The 18,234-nt window shown below is 40.0% G+C and overlaps 1 protein-coding gene across 1 annotated transcript; it reads left to right on the top strand.

Annotated features, from left to right (window-relative positions):
* Positions 1-935: 935 nt before the first annotated feature.
* On the top strand, positions 936-13,146 carry timeless (timeless circadian clock). Its single transcript, XM_037783957.1, has 30 exons — positions 936-1,123; positions 2,316-2,427; positions 2,567-2,720; positions 2,873-2,987; positions 3,110-3,172; positions 3,877-3,978; positions 4,084-4,239; positions 4,320-4,453; positions 4,700-4,787; positions 4,884-5,060; positions 5,653-5,870; positions 5,956-6,059; positions 6,630-6,799; positions 6,893-7,018; positions 7,175-7,326; positions 7,416-7,513; positions 8,162-8,282; positions 8,380-8,581; positions 8,706-8,845; positions 9,028-9,107; positions 9,212-9,335; positions 9,429-9,511; positions 9,665-9,819; positions 10,014-10,239; positions 10,473-10,541; positions 10,722-10,840; positions 11,032-11,302; positions 11,862-11,913; positions 12,029-12,099; positions 12,518-13,146. The coding sequence occupies exons 2-30, from the start codon at positions 2,346-2,348 to the stop codon at positions 12,646-12,648; spliced, it is 3,783 nt and encodes a 1,260-aa protein (XP_037639885.1). The 5' UTR covers positions 936-1,123; positions 2,316-2,345; the 3' UTR covers positions 12,649-13,146.
* Positions 13,147-18,234: the final 5,088 nt, after the last annotated feature.

The following is an 18,234-nucleotide window of genomic DNA, read 5'->3' as shown; positions in this document are numbered from 1 at the left end:
TGTTTTGTTCCATAAAAAAAATTATGAAGTACCTTTAAAGCTACAGTTAGTAGAAATGGAGCAAATATGATTTGAAAAGGTTTTTTTTTTATAAAATGGTCACTATATCCTGACAGTAGTGCATGAGACAGGTAATCTGAAAAAAATCATGTGCCTCTGAGTCCTCCGGTGCTCCTAACGGCATAAGCAAGATTTCACATACCGGAGGAAAACAACCAATCAGAGCCGAGCTGGAGCCTGCCGTCTCTGAGCAGCTGTCAATCACTCACAAACTCTGATCAAATGGTAAAACTGGGCAGCGCTGATCAAATATGAATCAATATTCTGTTACTGTAATGTCTATTTCTAAAGTAAAATGTTTTCAGAAACATCTTGTAGTGTACTGTTTAGCTGTAAAATGAGAAAGTTTGTGACCCGGCAGCCATGTTAAGATCAGTTGAGGAAATACCAAGCACCGCCCACCAGCCGAAGCACAGCCAAAAGGAACGCTCTCTCTCTGAAATGACCTGTGATTGGCCAAAGTCCCCCGTCATGGGCTAGATTTTTTAAAGGCTGAAAACAGAGCCATGAGGAAGAAATCTAGTTATCCCTCAGAACACTTGAATTACAATATGCTGAAAGGTTATTATGGAATTTTTGCCCAAAGATGCCAAAAATATTCTGCCTACTGCCACTTTAAACCCAAGGTTGAAGTATATTGTATATATATATACTGTATATATAATATACTGCAAGTATATTCCACAAAATTCTCAAATTCTGGCACACCTAAACGTCAATCATGGCTCGGGTCCTAATCTTACCCTCTTTGCTCAAGCTGACACCGCCAATTCGTTGATTCGTGGTTAGTTTGGAGTTTGTTGTTTTTTGTAAACCTGGAAAGGCGCTGCCTGAAATACTGAACTCGGGGCAAAATATGTGTCTGTGATGACGACATTCTACATCCGCTTCCTGAGTTTTCGCTCGCTGTCTTGGCGGGAGACTTGTCGGTCTCCTAGAGACAGCAGCAGGCTGAAACCAAGGTTATAACTAACTGATGGAAAAGCTCTTAACTTTACACACTTTATACATCACCAGCTGCTGAACACGGATCCTGTCGAGGAACAGCGATTGAACGAATCTGGTAACTGAACCCGTGTTGTTTTTCTTTCTCTGAACCAGGATTTAAAAGGTTATTACTCAGTCAGACTGCTGTGAACTGAAGCTAACTGCTACATAACATTAGCAATGTTTGGATAAAGCTAGCTAGACACAGTGGCTAACACAAACCCACAGTGTACTATACAATGACAGTCAACTTTATGGTAACGTTATTCCCCTAGTTAGTCTGGTTTCAGTGGGTGTAAGTTAATGTTACAGTGAACATTTTATAAACATGTTGGTAAGCTGTAGAACTACACCAAAAGCCCACATAAAAGTTATCAAACTTCACAAAGTAAATCAGTTAATAAGCAAAAAGCAAACCAAGTGTGATATCCCCTCCACAAGTGTCAGATGAGCCAGGTCAAGATGCTTTAAAGGTCCCATATTATAAAAAAAATAGATTTTCATGTTTTTTTATTATAAAGCAGGTTTAAGTCCTATATAAATACTGTGAAAGTATCGAAACACTCAATCCACAGGGAAATACACACAGCCCGTATTCAGAAACTCTGCATTTGAAACAAGCTGTCAGGATTTCTGCCCATTCGTGATGTCACAAATATACAATATTTAGAGCCTTGACACAGTTTTAAATGTAAACATTCTAAATGTGTCCCAGTTTATTCCTGGTTGCAGTGAATGTGAATAACATCAGCTGACAGGAAGTACACATAGACCCAAACTGTTGCCTAGCAACGCAATTATTTAGCAATTCCGTACAAATGCGCTAAAATGGAGCGTTTCAGACAGAGGGTAAATACAGGCATATTCAGGCTGACAGTATGAGGAAAATAAAGTTTTTTTTTAACATTACAGCATGTAAACATGTTCAAGTAGAAACACAAAATACAAGTATGAACCTGAAAATGAGCATAATATGGGACCTTTAACTGCTTCTAAATGTAGCCTACATGCCATATGCAGTATGAAAGGTGCCGTGTAAATAAAGTATAGATAGATAGATAGATTTAGATAGATGTACTTTATTGATCCCAAGTTGGGAAATGATTGTGTTACAGAAGCAGGTTAACCAGGCAATGCATGATTGGATAGATCTGGTTCTAAAGAATAACCCACACAATCTGAAGTTCATAGTAAACACAGCTACTTGAGGTGCTCTGTTGATCTTGATGTGTTGTGTGGCTGATTAGACTGAACCTTCGCCTTTTTAGGTTGTCTGATGGTGTATGGACTGATTGAAGATGAATTGCGAGCTTTTGGCAACGTGCAGTGCTCTCGGCTATCTGGAGGGAGACACCTATCACAGGGAAGCTGATTGCTTAGGTGAGAGGTTTTTTTTAAATGTTATACATATTCATATACATTCCCTGCATCATCAGAAGGAAGGGGGACCTATTGGTTTTTGGATTAAAAACAGGAAAATCACCTGTCCTCCTCTATTTGTTCTGTCTTTGTGTTGCAGAGAGTGTGAAAGACTTGATCAGGTATTTACGTCATGAAGATGACACCCGTGACGTCCGCCAGCAGCTGGGTGCCGGCCAGATTGTACAGAATGACCTTCTACCCATTATCATCCAGCATGCACAAGACAAGGCCTTATTTGATGCCTGCATCAGGTATAAACCCTGACAGGAAACTTTTCTCTTGGACTAGAAATGTATGCTTGTGACTATGATATGAGGGGACACATAATCAATTTGTTTATTAAAGATATTGTCATTAGATTTGGTGACTGTTGCTCATATGACTCTACTCTGTATTTTCTCAGGCTCATGGTCAACCTCACTCAGCCTGCCATGCTCTGCTTTGGTAAAGTCCCTGATGACCCAGTGTTTAGACATCACTTTTTGCAAGTGACGTCTCATTTACAAGCCTGTAAAGAGGTATTGTGATCTCAGTATAACAATAATAAGTTCTGCCATAACTAATAACAACTGTAATTTATGTTTCAAATTTACTGTATTGTATAATAGTGAATACATTTGTGTCCTGCTTTTGTTTTCAGGCATTTGCCAGTGAAGCGGTGTTTGGCATTTTAAGTGAGACATTATACACGCTTCTACAACTGGTGAGTGTTTCACTGATTGAAAGAAAAAAACATGACAACAAAAAACATTATTTTCATTTCACCTGTTACATCAGTAAAATGTGTCTGTTTACCCAAGTGTTTCTTCCTGTCTGTCCCGACTAGGGTTATTATAATGAAATAAAACTGAAACTAAAACAAAAAGTAGCAGTGAAAAATATTGTTAGTAAACTGAAACTAAATAAAAACAATATCCTTTAAGAAAAACTGAAACTAAACTGAAACAATATTGCCTTGGTAACAAACTAGTAAAAGATAAAAAAAAAAAAACGTACATTCATTTCAGTTTTAGTTTTTTAGCTATAATATATCACTACCATAAAAACAGCATGAAATTCCGTCAACTCTTGTGAGATTGAACCACAGAAATTGAACAGACTTGCCATATGGCGCTATGCCAAGATTGAACATTTAACATTATGGCCATCCCTACACAGATCTCCATGTATTTTATATTTATATAGCTACATACTTCTGATACATTATACCTGGCCCGAACAAAAACAAATTAAAACTAAATAAATACAAATTTAAACTAAATGTTTCTGAAAAACTGAAAATAAACTAAAACAAGCAAATGCTAAGCTAAACTTAAATTGAAAAGTCAAAACTAAAATAAAATATAAACTAATTGAAAATTCAAAACCATTCTAAGCTTGATCCTGACTCACCTCCTTCTCTTTCAGGACTGGGAGCAGAGACAGGAGGAGGACAACCTGCTGATAGAGAGGATCCTGCTGCTGGTCAGAAATGTGCTTCATGTACCTGCGGACCCCTGTGAAGAGCAGGTCTGAATTTAACATGAATATCGATGTGATCATATAAGAGACAGAGCTAAATTTGTCTTGACTTTACCCTTCATCTCACCTGTACTTCTTCTGTCCCTCCTGTAGAAAGTGGACGATGATGCCAGCATCCATGATCGGCTGCTGTGGGCCATTCACATGAGCGGTTTCGACGACCTGATCAAGTTCCTGGCGTCGGCCCAGAGTGAGCAGCAGTGGAGTCTGCACGTGTTGGAAATAATCTCCCTCATGTTCAGAGACCAGGTTAGACGGTAGAACCCCTTGGAGGCACACATGTAGGTTTCCAGCTGTTCCGTGTTTCAGCTCTTCTTCTTTCCTCACAGACGCCGGATGCTTTGGTGAGCGCCGGTCAGGCTCGTTCAACAGAAGAGAAGCACAGAGACTCTCAGGAGCTGGAGGCGCTGAGGCAGAAGGAGCACGCTGCAAAACGCTCCCGCACATTACAAAGAGGACCCAGGTACAATCAAGCTCATATACAGTCATATATATATATTTATATACAGTACACCGCATTCTTTATTCCAGAGCCAAAATGTGTTTTATTTTACATATTGGCCTGAAACATGTCATAGAACTCCTGCATGATATTTACATAAAGCTTTTGCTTGTGTCCCAATATGTACAGTATATGGCTTGTTTAGTGCTGTAGTTTGAAAAATCTTTATGTAATATCTTTGTGTGTGTGTCAATGTTATTTTTTCAGACACTCTCGCTTTGGAGGGTCCTATGTTGTTCAAGGCCTCAAGTCAATCGGGGACAAAAATGTGATTTATCACAGACATGTTCATGATGTGAGTAGTGAACTCATCTGTGATACCAAACAATCCTGGCATAGTGACGCTTGCAAAAATCATTTAAATGTGAATCTCTGGTTTTTCTGTTTTTAGTTCAAAAACTATACTCATGACACGGGCAAAGCAGTGAGACGAGTTCCCAAGAGGAATCGACAGGCTCGGGAGTGTAAGGACAAACGCCGCTCAGCCTTAAATGTTCGACTCTTCCTGCGAGAGTTTTGTGTGGACTTCTTGGAGAACTGCTACAATCGCCTCATGTACCTTGTCAAGGTCAGCTGCTGTAACGTTAATGACTTATTTTGTAGCATAGACCTAAAGACCCTTTTTGTGTCTTGTTTAGTAGTATACTAGTGTTGTCACGATACTAGAATTCTAACTTTGAAAAATATAGAAAAATATTGCTATTCGATATTTCCCATGCTGCACGGGAAAATATTAACACAACATTGAGGGCATACATTTTTTGATTTTTATTAAAAGATGAATAGCGGTGTGTGTGTGTGTGTGTGTGTCAACCCGCTGTCGGGGAGAAGAGAGAGCAGAAAGCTCAGCTGGTACCCGTGTATCGATACTGCAGAAAATGAGAATTGAAACCGTTTCAAATATTCAGTATCGATATTTATTTTTCTCCTATGATATTTTTGACAACTCTATAGAATACAAATGGAAAATAGGACTGAAAGAGTTACAATTATAATACCTTTTATAAAAGTATATTGCGTTTCTGTGCAATAGGTGACTCATAGTTAAATCTTTAAGTTGCTGTGTACATTTGTCGACCAATTTTGTCAACGTTTCACAAGGCTGGTACGTTGTGAGCACAATACTCTCAACACTTTGTATTTCCTTGTCTCCTCTACAGGAAAGTTTAATTCGAGAGCAAACTCAGCAACATGATGAGACGTACTACCTCTGGGCGCTCAGCTTCTTCATGGCCTTCAACCGTGGCAACGGTTTCCGTGCAGACTTAGTTTCTGAGACCATGTCCATCCGGGCCTTCCATTATATTGAGCGCAACATCACCAACTACTATGAGATGTTGCTCACAGACAAAAAAGAGGCCACATCCTGGTCACGCAGGTAAGATGATCATTAGGAAGCAGGTTAATAGGAATATGTGAAATCTGCGTGTTGGTCCCGGACTGACATCACTTGTTCTTTCAAGGATGCATCTGGCACTAAAGGCTTATCAGGAGCTGCTGCTGACTGTGAACGAGATGGACCGCTCACAGGATGAAAGCATCCGTCAGAGTTCCAGCGTTATTAAAAGTAAGATGCTAACAGCTCTTGTTCACACAGATAGAGTACTTTTTTCACTTATAAGATTTGAATTATTTACTTTTTTGTGGGTAATGAAGCTCAAATGGAACACAACTTTGCACTATCAAAAATATGCTTAGAAACTCTTAAAATGGCACTTAAACATACTGGAATCACTTTACCTTGCATTTAGATAAGAAACTTTTTTTTTTGCATCACACATAGGACACATCTTTTGTTAGGGAACATCCTTTTTTTGTGAAAATCAAACAATCTTAAATGAGGCAATCATAAATCATAAGGTCCCCCTGCATAAATAAAGGATAAATACAAATTAAAAAATAGCAACACTGCGAGTTTGTTCTTTTTTTTTTTTTTACATATTTCCTTTTTTTTAAATTCAGGCTCTGTTTTTAACTTCTCCACTATGATAGCAAGCTGAACAGCTTATCCAGGATTGAATTTTATCCAGGATAACATCCTTTATCGTCCCATCCCTAATACGGATACTCCATATGAAAAAGGGTTTGCATGTTATTGTAGTCCTACTTCCCTCATCTATTTTACATCACTTTCTAGGCAACATATTTTACCTGATGGAGTACAGGGAGATTTTCCTGACCCTGCTGAGGAAGTATGATGAAACCAGACAGCCTCGCTCCTACCTCAAAGACTTGGTGGAGTCAACGCATCTTTTCTTGCGCATGTTAGAGCGCTTCTGCAAAGGTCGCAGAAGCTTGATGGTTCAGGTAAGTTCTTGTGCTAAATTTGGATTGTGTGTGTAAATGCTTGCTATTAGTACCTGCTTAGAACATGAATATCCAGCTCTGTTAACTCTGCAGAAAAAGAAGGTGAGGCGGAAAAAGTCTCGAGGTGGAAAAAAGCCCCCGGCTGCAGAAACTAGTCCAGAGGCTCTGGAAGAGACCTGGAAGGTTGTGGAGGAAGAGCTGAAGGCTTCAGGGTTTCAGGTCAGTGTGAGAATCAACCTCTAGGGGGAGCAGAGAGCTCCCAAAAGCACATCAGTCCAACATCAATGATCTGAAAGGCTAAAATTGAACTGAATTCTTTTTGGTCCACAGTGAAAAAGACCAAACACTGAATACTTTTCTGTCTTCTGTGTGCAGTTGTCAGAGTCTTTAACTGAAAGCATCGTGCCATTTGATGCCACATCTGAAACTCCACTTGAGGAGCAAAGGACTGAGGCCATGGTGCGGGTGCAGGACGCCCTGCTGGTTCGACTGGGACCAGAAGCGCTGGGGCTGCTGCGCGCTGCAAGGTCAGTGAGACGCAACACGCCGTCGACCTCTCAGACTAATCACACATGTTTAATTATTTAAGTGTTCACCGTCTTCCTGGCATTCTCAGAGAGGTGTGGCCAGAGGGAGATGTGTTCGGTTCAGCTGATGTGGATCCTGAGGAGGAACTGGAACTCCTTAAGCAGATCCTGCATGCCAACCTGCCAAGTAAGTTTTTAAAAATGTATATGTACGTGACCCCTTTGTATCACAGCATCTATGCTGCATTCAAGCCAGTGGGCAGCTCCTTGGTCTGAAAAGTGAAGCCAATGCTGAAGTGCCTTAAACTTGCATTCTTTCTAACAGCCAGCAGGGGGCGACTCCTCTGGTTGCAAAAAGAAGTCTGATTGTATAGAAGTCTATGAGAAAATGACCCTACTTCTCACTTGATTTATTACCTCAGTAAACATTGTAAACATGAGTTTATGGTCTCAATCACTAGTTTCAAGTCTTCTTCAATACAACATGATGTTCATTTAGTAAATTATGGTCCCATTTAGAGTGAAATAGACCATAAAGCAGGGGATGCTTTAGGGCGTCGCTACCACTGCGTTGTCCGGTCTGAGAGTTGTCCGAGTTTTTGTCTTACAACTTTAACCCTTTCACAGTGTGTTTTCAGTTCATGAAAGTTAATTATAACCTTTTGGTCGCCTAAAAATGTCTTATTCGGTGTTCGGTTGTACTTAGCTCCACCCTCTCGTGTCACTGGTTGCAAAAATCTGAGACGGCAGTCCAGAAACCAATGGGTGACATCACGGTGACTACGTCCACTTCTTATATACAGTCTAGGATTCAAACCTTGCCTTTTAATTTCAGGGTCATCTCCTCCCGAGCCTGCAGCCGAGGAGGAGGACGATGCAGCAGAGTTGGAAGAGGAAGAGATGGAGTCTGTCCAGATTTCCGAAAAAGAGTTCAACCTTCTTGACTTTATCAAGAGGTGAGGAAAACAGTTAGAGTAACAGTAACCTGCCACCAAATAGTACTGTTGTGACCTTCCTAATTGGGCATGTGACCCCTTCTCTCATCCCTCACAGGTTTTCCAACCCCAGTATTGTGCGTCCGTACCTCCTCTTATTAAAAACATACTCAAAAAACACACCTCACACAAACCACTGCATCGCTCGAATGCTGCACCGCTTGGCTGTCGACCTCAAAATGGACGCCCAGATTTTCCAGCTATCAGTCTTCAACCTTTTCAACAAGATCCTGAGCGACCCCGCTGCAGCTGCTTACAAGGTACAGTGATGACATGAGGAAAAAAAAACACATTCTTCAGCGTTGTCAAGCAACCTATTTGTGATATAAGGTCAAGTTTAGATTAGACACACAGGAACTGACTTTATTATTCTCTCCTTCACAGGAACTGGTGACCTTTGCCAAGTTTGTGCTGAACCGTTTCTTTTCGCTGGCGGCACAAAACAACAAGGCATACGTTGAGCTGCTGTTCTGGAAAAACGTGGGAGCTGTACGTGAGATGACTGAAGGCTACAGCCAAGACGGGTTGGTGCTTGTTTTTGCTTGTCTGCCATTGTGTGTCATGTTAAGCTGACTATTGTTGCCAGGTTACAGGTAAAAGATCCTCATGTGTAAGACACTTATTAAAACGTGGAATTTACATTTATTACAAAATAGCACAGTCATGGTTTCTGCTATTTGAAATATTGCATCTCTATATATCTCAGAGAGGGAACGAAACCAACGTGGACTGAAGAGGAGGAAGAGGAGTTGCGCAACCTTTATGAGGAGCACCGTCATTCTGAAGGTCTGCTTTCTTTTTGTTTGTTGTATTATAAGTTACAAGACTCATTTGCACACTTCATACTTGGGTCTGGAATTCATTCATTGACTGTTTGATCTTGTGTTTAGTGCCAGATATAGTGGAGACTCTGCTGCCGTTACTCAGTAACAACACCCGCACTCGGCGCCACGTGGTATTGCAGCTGGTGCATATGGGTCTGGTGGAAAATGCTAAAGCACTGAAGAAACAGAAGTATGTACTCCAGACTGAATGAGTATTACTGTCAATGTAGTGAGGAATATTTTGCAGAATATAAGCTGCAATTTTGTTTTTGTCTTCCAAAAGGAAAGGTACCCAGATTGTTCTTTGGACTGAGGAGCAGGAGGAGGAGCTGCAGATGCTCCACGAGGAGTACAAAGACTCTGATGGTACTGGACACCATGTCATCGTTGTGTGTAGTGCATGAGAGGAAGATGAAGTAGACTTTCAGCGTACCTCTGTCCTCAGCTCCAGTACTTTTACAACAGCAGTCTCAGGAATACTTAATGCTTTTGAGTGGTGACAAAACTGTATTTTCACAGACGTGCTGGGTAATATCCTGAAGAAGCTCACAGCCAAGCGGTCCCGTGCACGTGTGGTGGACAAGCTGCTCAGTATGGGCCTGGTGTCTGAGAGGAGAGAACTTTATAAAAAGAGGAGTCGTAGCGCTCCAGGGAAGAGCTCTGGAAAAGGAATGGTAAAGTTATTATAGATAACTTCATTACACAATTATCTTTTACAATAACTCTATGGACCGTATTAAGAATTGGGAAATGAAGACAATTATGCATGTAATACAAAATATAAATGTGTATCATAAAACATAAAACACGTATGATAAGTTATAGTTTAAGAAATGATGTTTCTACACTTTTACACTCTCTGCCACAGACTGAAGAAGAGTTCCTAGACGGACTAACACAAGGGTCCCCAGAGGATCCTGGTGACAGAGGTGATGAAGATGAGGAGGAAGAGGGTGAGTCTGAAGACGATGAGGAAGATGAAGAGCAAGAAAGGGAAACATCACAAAATGGAGGAAGGAGGAGCCAAAGCCTGCACTCCACAGCGGAGAGGAGACCTGATGTAGGCAACATGGTGTATGCTCTACAACAGGAAGGTGAGACAGAGGCCCTTTGTGCTTTCTTTAGCTGGGTGGAGATTGGCCGATGGTAAAATGCAAAATACATATTGGATAATATATGGATTAAATGTGATTTTCTAAGTAATATCAGAGTCACAGATGTGTGTATCTGCAAAGACAGTGGCGCTATATCTTTAAGACTACAAGAACAAAATAATCTTCCATTATGTATTGTTAGGAACGGTTTCATGCTGTTGTTTTTATAACAGGCATGTCTGGACCCTTGTTATGGCTACAGAAGCGTCTAAACAAAACCGCAGAGGACCGTGAAGAAGATGGTAAGTGCAACTGTCCAAAAAAACGTGTCCAAAAAAAACGTATCCAAACATTTTGCATGTTAATTTTTAAGTGTTTTTAAGTTTTAATTTCTAAGTGGTTTGGGCTACAATCTATGTGAAAACATGATGTAATTAGTGCTGTTTGGTCTGTTGATGAAATTGTTGTGCTCCATTCATAAGGTTTCTCTCAGCCTGTGCCACTCGTTCCTCTGACTGAGGCAAATGAAGACGCCATGGACAACAAGAGCTTCCGGAAGCTGTTGCGTAAACTGGGAATTCGAGCACCTGCAAATGAACAGGTGTGTTTTTTTGTGAGATATTTCACCACCAAACCAGTCATTTCACCTCATTCTATTTATAGCCATTTGATCTGCTCTTTGTGTTTTTTATTTGAGACTGTGTTGGAGTTTAAACACCTGATGGTAAAATACTATACAGCTGATACATCTTCATTAATTTGAGTTTTTTTTTTTTACTGTTCTGTAACCAGGAGACCTTTTGGAGGATCCCAGAAAAGATCAGTGTATCTGAGCTCCGAAGTGCAGCTGCAGCTCTCAGTCCAAGAGAGGAAGAACCTGAAGTTGGCGAGGAGCCAGTTGCCTCCAGGAATCCAACCGGAGAATCCCAGGAGAAGGAGAAGGAGGAGGAGGAGGAGGAGAAGGAGGAAGAGGAGGAGGAGGTCTCAGGTGAACAGAGAGCTCAGGCTCTGAGAGCTCTGCTGCTCACACGCAAGAAGAAACACCACACCTCAGAGCGTACAGGTATGTGTGGGAGCTTCAGATGTCTCAGGTGACAGCAGTTAATTACAGCTCTGTCACTTGGGTAAGTGTTAAGTTACCCGGCTATTAGAATAGCCTGCTTTGGCTAATCTACCAGCCAAGAATGTAGTATTTCATGTTTCAATATCTTGAGAATATAACAGAAATCCTCTGCAATGGCAAAGTTCTCACAATTAAGTGTTGTTTTAGCCTGGAACTGGAGAAGCAGCAATGTGATTGTAAAGATCCTTTCACCCTTGTTTTGTATCTCACAATGTCAGACATAACGAACATTAAAAAATCAGCAACACATCAAGGTTAAAAAAGGCAAATTAGAATCACAACAACAATAAGATTCTTTTGGTATGCTGGTTTAAAAAATAGTTTAGATGCCTTTGAAGCGAGATGTGAAGCCACTGCAAGGCTGGCTAATACCGGGGGGACACTGCAGCATTTTATACCAGTTGAAATCTGTTTGCTTAAATCTACTGCTAGTCAAAGAAGATCCAAGGATTGAGATGACTTTGCTCATATTATGCAACTTTTTTGTTGTTGTTTTTAGCTCTGGTGTCAGATGTCACTCCTACTGAGGATACAGACAGCACACTTGAGAGGTGAGGCATTGCCCTGTGTTTTTTTGTTAATCACTTAAGCCAAACCACAGCTGAGAAATGTCTATTTTTATTTCTAAACACTACTTAATTCCTAATCTATTCCTGTTCACACCAGGTCCCAGAAGAAGAAGAAGAAGAAGAGCTCAACTAAAAGAAGCAGAGTGTTGGACGATGATGAGGACAATGGTATTTTACTGTTTAGTGTTTTAATGCGTTATTGTGTGTTAATGATAAGTCTGGGCACCCAACCAGAAAACTTGTAAAACTAAAGGTTAATAGTATGTTGTCACTCATCATTCCATGCTAAACTTAAAGGAACAGTGTGTAACATTTAGGGGGATCTATTGGCAGAAATGGAATATGATATTAATAAGTATGTTTTCTTTAGTGTATAATCACCTGAACATAAGAAGCGTGTTTTCGTTACCTTAGAATAAGGCGTTTATATGTACATAAGGAGCAGGTCCCCTTCTAGATGCCGCCAAATCCCACACACTGCACCTTTAACATCTGTGCTACAGCAGTCCCGGACCAGTAACGAGCCTTCGATAATAGTGATGTTTAATCATGCAGCATTTTGTCTCACACATGACTGTCTTTACAGAAGACGACTCCACCACTGCAATGGATATGGAAACCAACGGTGATGCAGATTCAGACAGGGAGGATATCTCTGCTCCTGTGAAGCGTAGACGGAAGTTGGTCTTAATTGATGAAGAGGACGATGAGGATTAGTGGCTTTCTTTAATGGACTGTAAAAACTGCTGACAGGGGAGACGTAAAAAGCCCTCACTTTGCTAAGAAGTGGATACCATACAGCCCTCTGGAGGTCTGCAGTCCAGAGAGCGGAAACTCTATTAATGGAGTAGCAAAGAAACAGGCCCTTAGACCGGCTGTCCCTGTGGATACATAGATCCTATTAAGCAATTTCATTTTGTCATCTGTTTGGGAAGCTTGATTGGTGCCTTTATGTAGTTATGGTAAATAAGTTCTGCTGGTCTTCTATTTTGTTCTCTTTGTCTTAGCGTTGTCAGCATGGACATCTTACAGATTTGCATCACAGGATTTTGTTTATAACTCATTTATGTTTGATTTGAAAGCTAATTGACTTATTGTTTTGATAAAATTGCATCTTTCATTTTTACATTTTGGTAATTTCCAATGTTAACTTTTGTATTTCAGAGTAAAAATTCATTCTTACTTATTATTATTAATAATAAAAAAAACACTGTTTTCAAAATAGTGGCTCACTGGCAGCTTTTGTTGTCACTTTGGTGCACTGCATCATTTTAAACACTAGAGGGCACCTAAATGTTGAACTATTTGTGAATTAGTTAAAGAGTTATTTGAATACCTGTATGTACAACTCCTAATTTGAGGCCTTGAATATATTATAAATCCCTTCAAATGTAGTTTTTGAACTAAACTTGAATTAGTATTGTATCTGTAGAGAGTGAGGACAGGGTCAGTGAAAATGGTGACAGATTAAAATCTCAGTCTGTCCATATTTGTCTTATACTTCTTCAAAGATGACATGAACAAAATGTCTTTTGACTGGGCTTTCGTCAACACAGGGATTGTATATGTGTGCTGTCGCTGCCCCCGTAGTCGTCCACGTTTTGCAGCTGTGTCGGAGGTGGTCTTTCGTCCCCACATCTGGACCATGTTAGTAACTTCCTGTTGCAGCATCTGCTCTGCCCCCATCCAACTGAGCCACAAGCAGACCTGACAATCCACAGACACTGCTGTGAGTTAAGCACGTGAGCACAATGGTGGGTGGGTGTAGTTCATGAAACCATCGCTTCCTCTGAATTGAGACTTGTCCCAATATGTCTCCATGTGTTAACCTAAACCAGGCTCTGGCAGTGTGTATATTGAATATACAGGGATGACTCATTGTTTTGCAACTAGAACATAAAAGCCTGGAGGCTGTATTGCCTAAAATGTTGGCAACAGATGCATCATACAGTCATTAAATCATACAAACTTTCAGTAAATCGAAACCATGCTCTTGTTAGTGAAAATGGAGACCTGGCTTTTCATTTTAAAAGCTAAAAAAAATCACCCTTGAGTGTGAGTTCAGTTGAAATTAAATGTTTAGGTTTGACCACTTCAAATATATTCACCTGGGTTGAAAATATGCATAAGAAAAAGGTACTTCAAACATATCTAAACCTCACAGAAACTCAGCCACAGACAGATCTAATGTCACTGCTTATCCAGAAATGGGTCATTAATCCTGTAAAAGTTGTAGATGGTCTTTGTAGTGGTTCTCCTGCTGTAAATCACCTGGGGACAAAATCTAGTTTCAGGAAATGTACTTGTCATTTCAGGTGTGGGGGTGGAGGAAAAACTACCTGATTTGTTTGTTGCATCATTTAGTTTCCCCAGAACCAGATTGAACAGATTTCCATGTCTCAACACAACAACTCGCGTGTAGCCTTTATCGTACTAATATCTGTGTCAGGTAGTAGGCATATCGGAAATTTCTCCGTGGAACCTACATGTCAAAGTAATAATCTGTAATGTTTATGACTCAGTCGAGTCAAACCTGCCTGAACAGATCAAAAAATGATCCCAGTATGTAGAATGTGAACATGGTAAACAATGAACACCCGTGGGTGTGGATGTAGAACTGTCAGTGTGGTGGCCGTGCAGTCTACAGTTGTGACTATAAATAAATAAGACCCCCCGGCACACACTCACAATCACAACAACCACCACCTCCTCCGGTCGACCCTGTGGTGCAAATGAAGTGCTCCAAGAGTCTCAGCACTCACAGCTGTAGCTCATTCCCTCTGAATGTACCCACACAATCCATTCCTCAGAGTCCTATGTCACCAGTTGTTGCTCTCTAAACACAGCAGATTTCCAACCCTCCTCAGTGTGTAACTATGCAGACAAAAAGGAGAAGAGAAAGAGATAATAGCCTGTAATATATAATACAACGTGTCTGTACCACTTTCTGAAAATTACACCCTTTAAAAAGGGTTTTGACTTTTTTTTATATTAATGGTATTTATAAAAATTACTGTTGCATTATGAATCAGTTATAAGCCATTAATTAGGACAACTTCTGGGTTGTCAGGCTGTAGAACATCTCTCATTAGTCTAGTCATTATTCGAGTACAATGAGAGTAATTACCTATAACTGCAGATTTTATGACAAATAGCCTAAGGGTTACAGGTTTCTCACTTACTAATACGCCAACAGCAAACGTTAAGAGGTCAGTTACAAGTGTCAATAAATTGATAATAATGAGTTTTAATTCTGTGTTTTTAATATGTGTATACCCAAGACTCCCTGGAAAGCAGTATTGATAGTGAGTGGATTATCCTGGTGAAATAAAGTGAATTGAATTGAATCACTCTTTAGTTGTAATTTTTAATAACTTGTTAATAAATGGATTCTGGTTTAGATACTCTGCCAGGTCAGAGGTCATATCCTTTGGAGTGCCGTCTCTGAGCAGCTGTCAATCACTCGCAAACTCCGATCAAACAGTCAAACTAGGCAGCGCCGATCAAATATAAATTAACATTCTGTTACTGTAATGCCTATTTCTCGCCTCAAATGTTTTCAGAAACATCTTGTAGTGTACTGTTTAGCTGTAAAATGAGAAAGTTTGTGACCTGGCAGCCATGTTGAGATCAGCTGAGGAAATACCAAGCACCGCCCACCAGCCGGAGCACAGCCAATAGTAACGCTCTCTCTCTCTGAAATGACCTGTGATTGGCCAAGGTCACTGGCTAGATTTTTTTGAAGGTCCCATATTGTAAAAAGTGAGATTTTCATGTCTTTTATATTATAAAGCAGGTTAGAATTCAGGGTAGAATAGGATGATAACTGAATTGCACACTGATTTTTTTTAATTGATTATATGTATATGTGCTTTGTATGTGTATATACTGTGTGTGCTTATATGTGTATGTATGTATATATGTATACAGTATATATGTATATATAAATAGATTTTATTTTATTTTATTGTTAAAAATTTTATTTATATTTTTATTTTATTTTACTTGTGTATATTCGTTTTACTTATATATTTATTTTTTGTATATAATATGTTTTTCCTGTATCTATACTGGCTTATTTTATATTAATATTAGGTTTGTTAAGTTTCTTTGTACCGAGAATGTTATTATTGGGGACGTTTGTGAATGTTTGTTCTGTTGTTTCAAAATGAACAAAAAACAATAAATATAATATTGAAAAAATTATTCTAACTATAATTATTACCTTTTATGTCATACAGAAATATAAATTAATTACTGATATATTTATCCTTATCAAAATATAAATTTGTTATCAATCCAGAATACCAATTCATTACTTGTAATATAACTTAATCACAATACCAATTCATTACTTACATATTTAACTTAATCATATTGACTATTTGTTATCTTTTCCTATATGCGCAAATTATTATTTATAATTAGTTCTATTATATATACTATAGTTCGTTATTATTATTTCTTCTATGTCAAACTGAGCACAAAAAAATCATCTTTGTTAATTGAATGAGTTTATTACAGGGGCTCAGGTATAGGTCATTGAAGCTATAGGGCCTCATCTGTTGCTATGGCCCCTCGCGCTCGCCCCTCCTCGCCCTCCGGGCTCCAACGGCCCAACTGACGACACTAGATGGAGCAGAGATAGAGAGAGAGGGGTGGGATTGCCTCAGAGGGAAACTTCCTCCATTGTGTTTTTTTAAGTGCCGTTTACAAACAACACAAACACAAGGTTAACAGTTACAACATTTGGTGCTATAACTGCTATTATATGGACGTTTTTATTGGACTTTATTAGTTGTGATCCACAGAAGACATTCACAAATATGTACCATGATCTGCAAATATTTCACTACCCACAAACGTATTTTTGTATTTGTGTTGTGTAAAGTCACATCCACAAAAATACAAGGCCGATTTGCAAATAAACATAACTTACTCTGTAAATACGTATTTTAAGGTTTACATGTAAAGTGATATCTACACATTTGTGCATCTATTTCTACACGTGGAATGATATTTCCGCATTTGCAGATCGCTTCCTGTGGATTTATGGGCCACATGACATTTGTAACTTTCCTCCTGTTTGTTTACAGAATTTTGTCCGATTGGTACCGCAGCAGATCTGTAGATAATAGTTGTAATCCACAGACAATTCACAAATATGTACCATGATCTGCAAATATTTCACTACCCACAAACTTATTTTTGTATTTGTTTTGTGTATGGAAGTTTTTATAAAAACACAAATACACAATACTATTAATTCATTATTATTTATTCTATGTCAAACTGAGCACAAAAAAAATCAAAGTAACCTCAGTTAAAGGGACTGTTTGTAACTTCTTACACGTATAAATCACCCGGGTCGGTGTCCCATGCGTGCTCGCATATGCGTGCTCGCGTGTGGCTACGCTGTTCATACTCAGACTCCAACACAAACTACACGGAAGCACCAAAACCGCAACGTTATATCTAGTGAAGCCCATCTGTTAAACTGTGATGGCCGCGGTCGGAGGACGCGGGGGAGACCGTAGCGTTGGTCTCCAGGGCCGGAGTCTCGGCTCCTCTGCCTGTCTAACTTCACTCAGCTCGCTCCACTCTCACGTGCATGTGATCACACAACACACTGCAGAAGACTTTGTAGCTCTGAGAATATCTAGTAAATGTACAGTGGACGTTTGTGCAGGAATAAATGCTGCAGCTCCTCCAGACCAACAGATGTTTTTCGTGTCTTGTGAAGTGACGGGGCTCCGCAGCGAGAAACGTTATCGTCTCCGACCAAAATGTCGGCGTCTCCCGTTCCCTCCGACCACGGTCGGGAGGCTGAAGCAGGAAAAGCCAACACTATGATCAGCATTGATTCATGGAGAGACCTTCGTCTGGTCAGCTAACATTACTGCCAAGCAGCTGAAATATAGAGTGATATTGTGGTTTTAGCTGACGTGTGTCGCCTCATGGTACGTGTCCACAGGGGCGTTTTTTATCGCGAGGGGACGCGACACTTCCCAACATTGGACGCTTGGTGGGCTGTCACTAGACACAACCCGATTGGACGAACGCTTTCCCGCCGTTGGCTGCTGCTCCCAGCTTTCAAACCGGAACCAGTATGGAGGCTTGTTTGGAAACTTTCTTCTCTTATTTCACGAAAATAGTTCACTGAAATGCGTTTCTGAAAACATTTGAGGCGGGAAATAAGCCGTGCAGTTGCTGAATCTGTCTTTATTTTGGATCGACAACGTTTATTTTAAAAGATTCTCGGGAGTTTCGAGAGGCGGTGAGTCGCGTTGGACGTCCGTGATT

This window comes from Sebastes umbrosus, chromosome 1, assembly GCF_015220745.1.
Source record: "Sebastes umbrosus isolate fSebUmb1 chromosome 1, fSebUmb1.pri, whole genome shotgun sequence".
NCBI classification, from domain to species: Eukaryota; Metazoa; Chordata; class Actinopteri; order Perciformes; family Sebastidae; genus Sebastes; species Sebastes umbrosus.
Note: the sequence above shows the minus strand (reverse complement) of the source record. Positions and strands in the feature narration are given on the sequence as shown.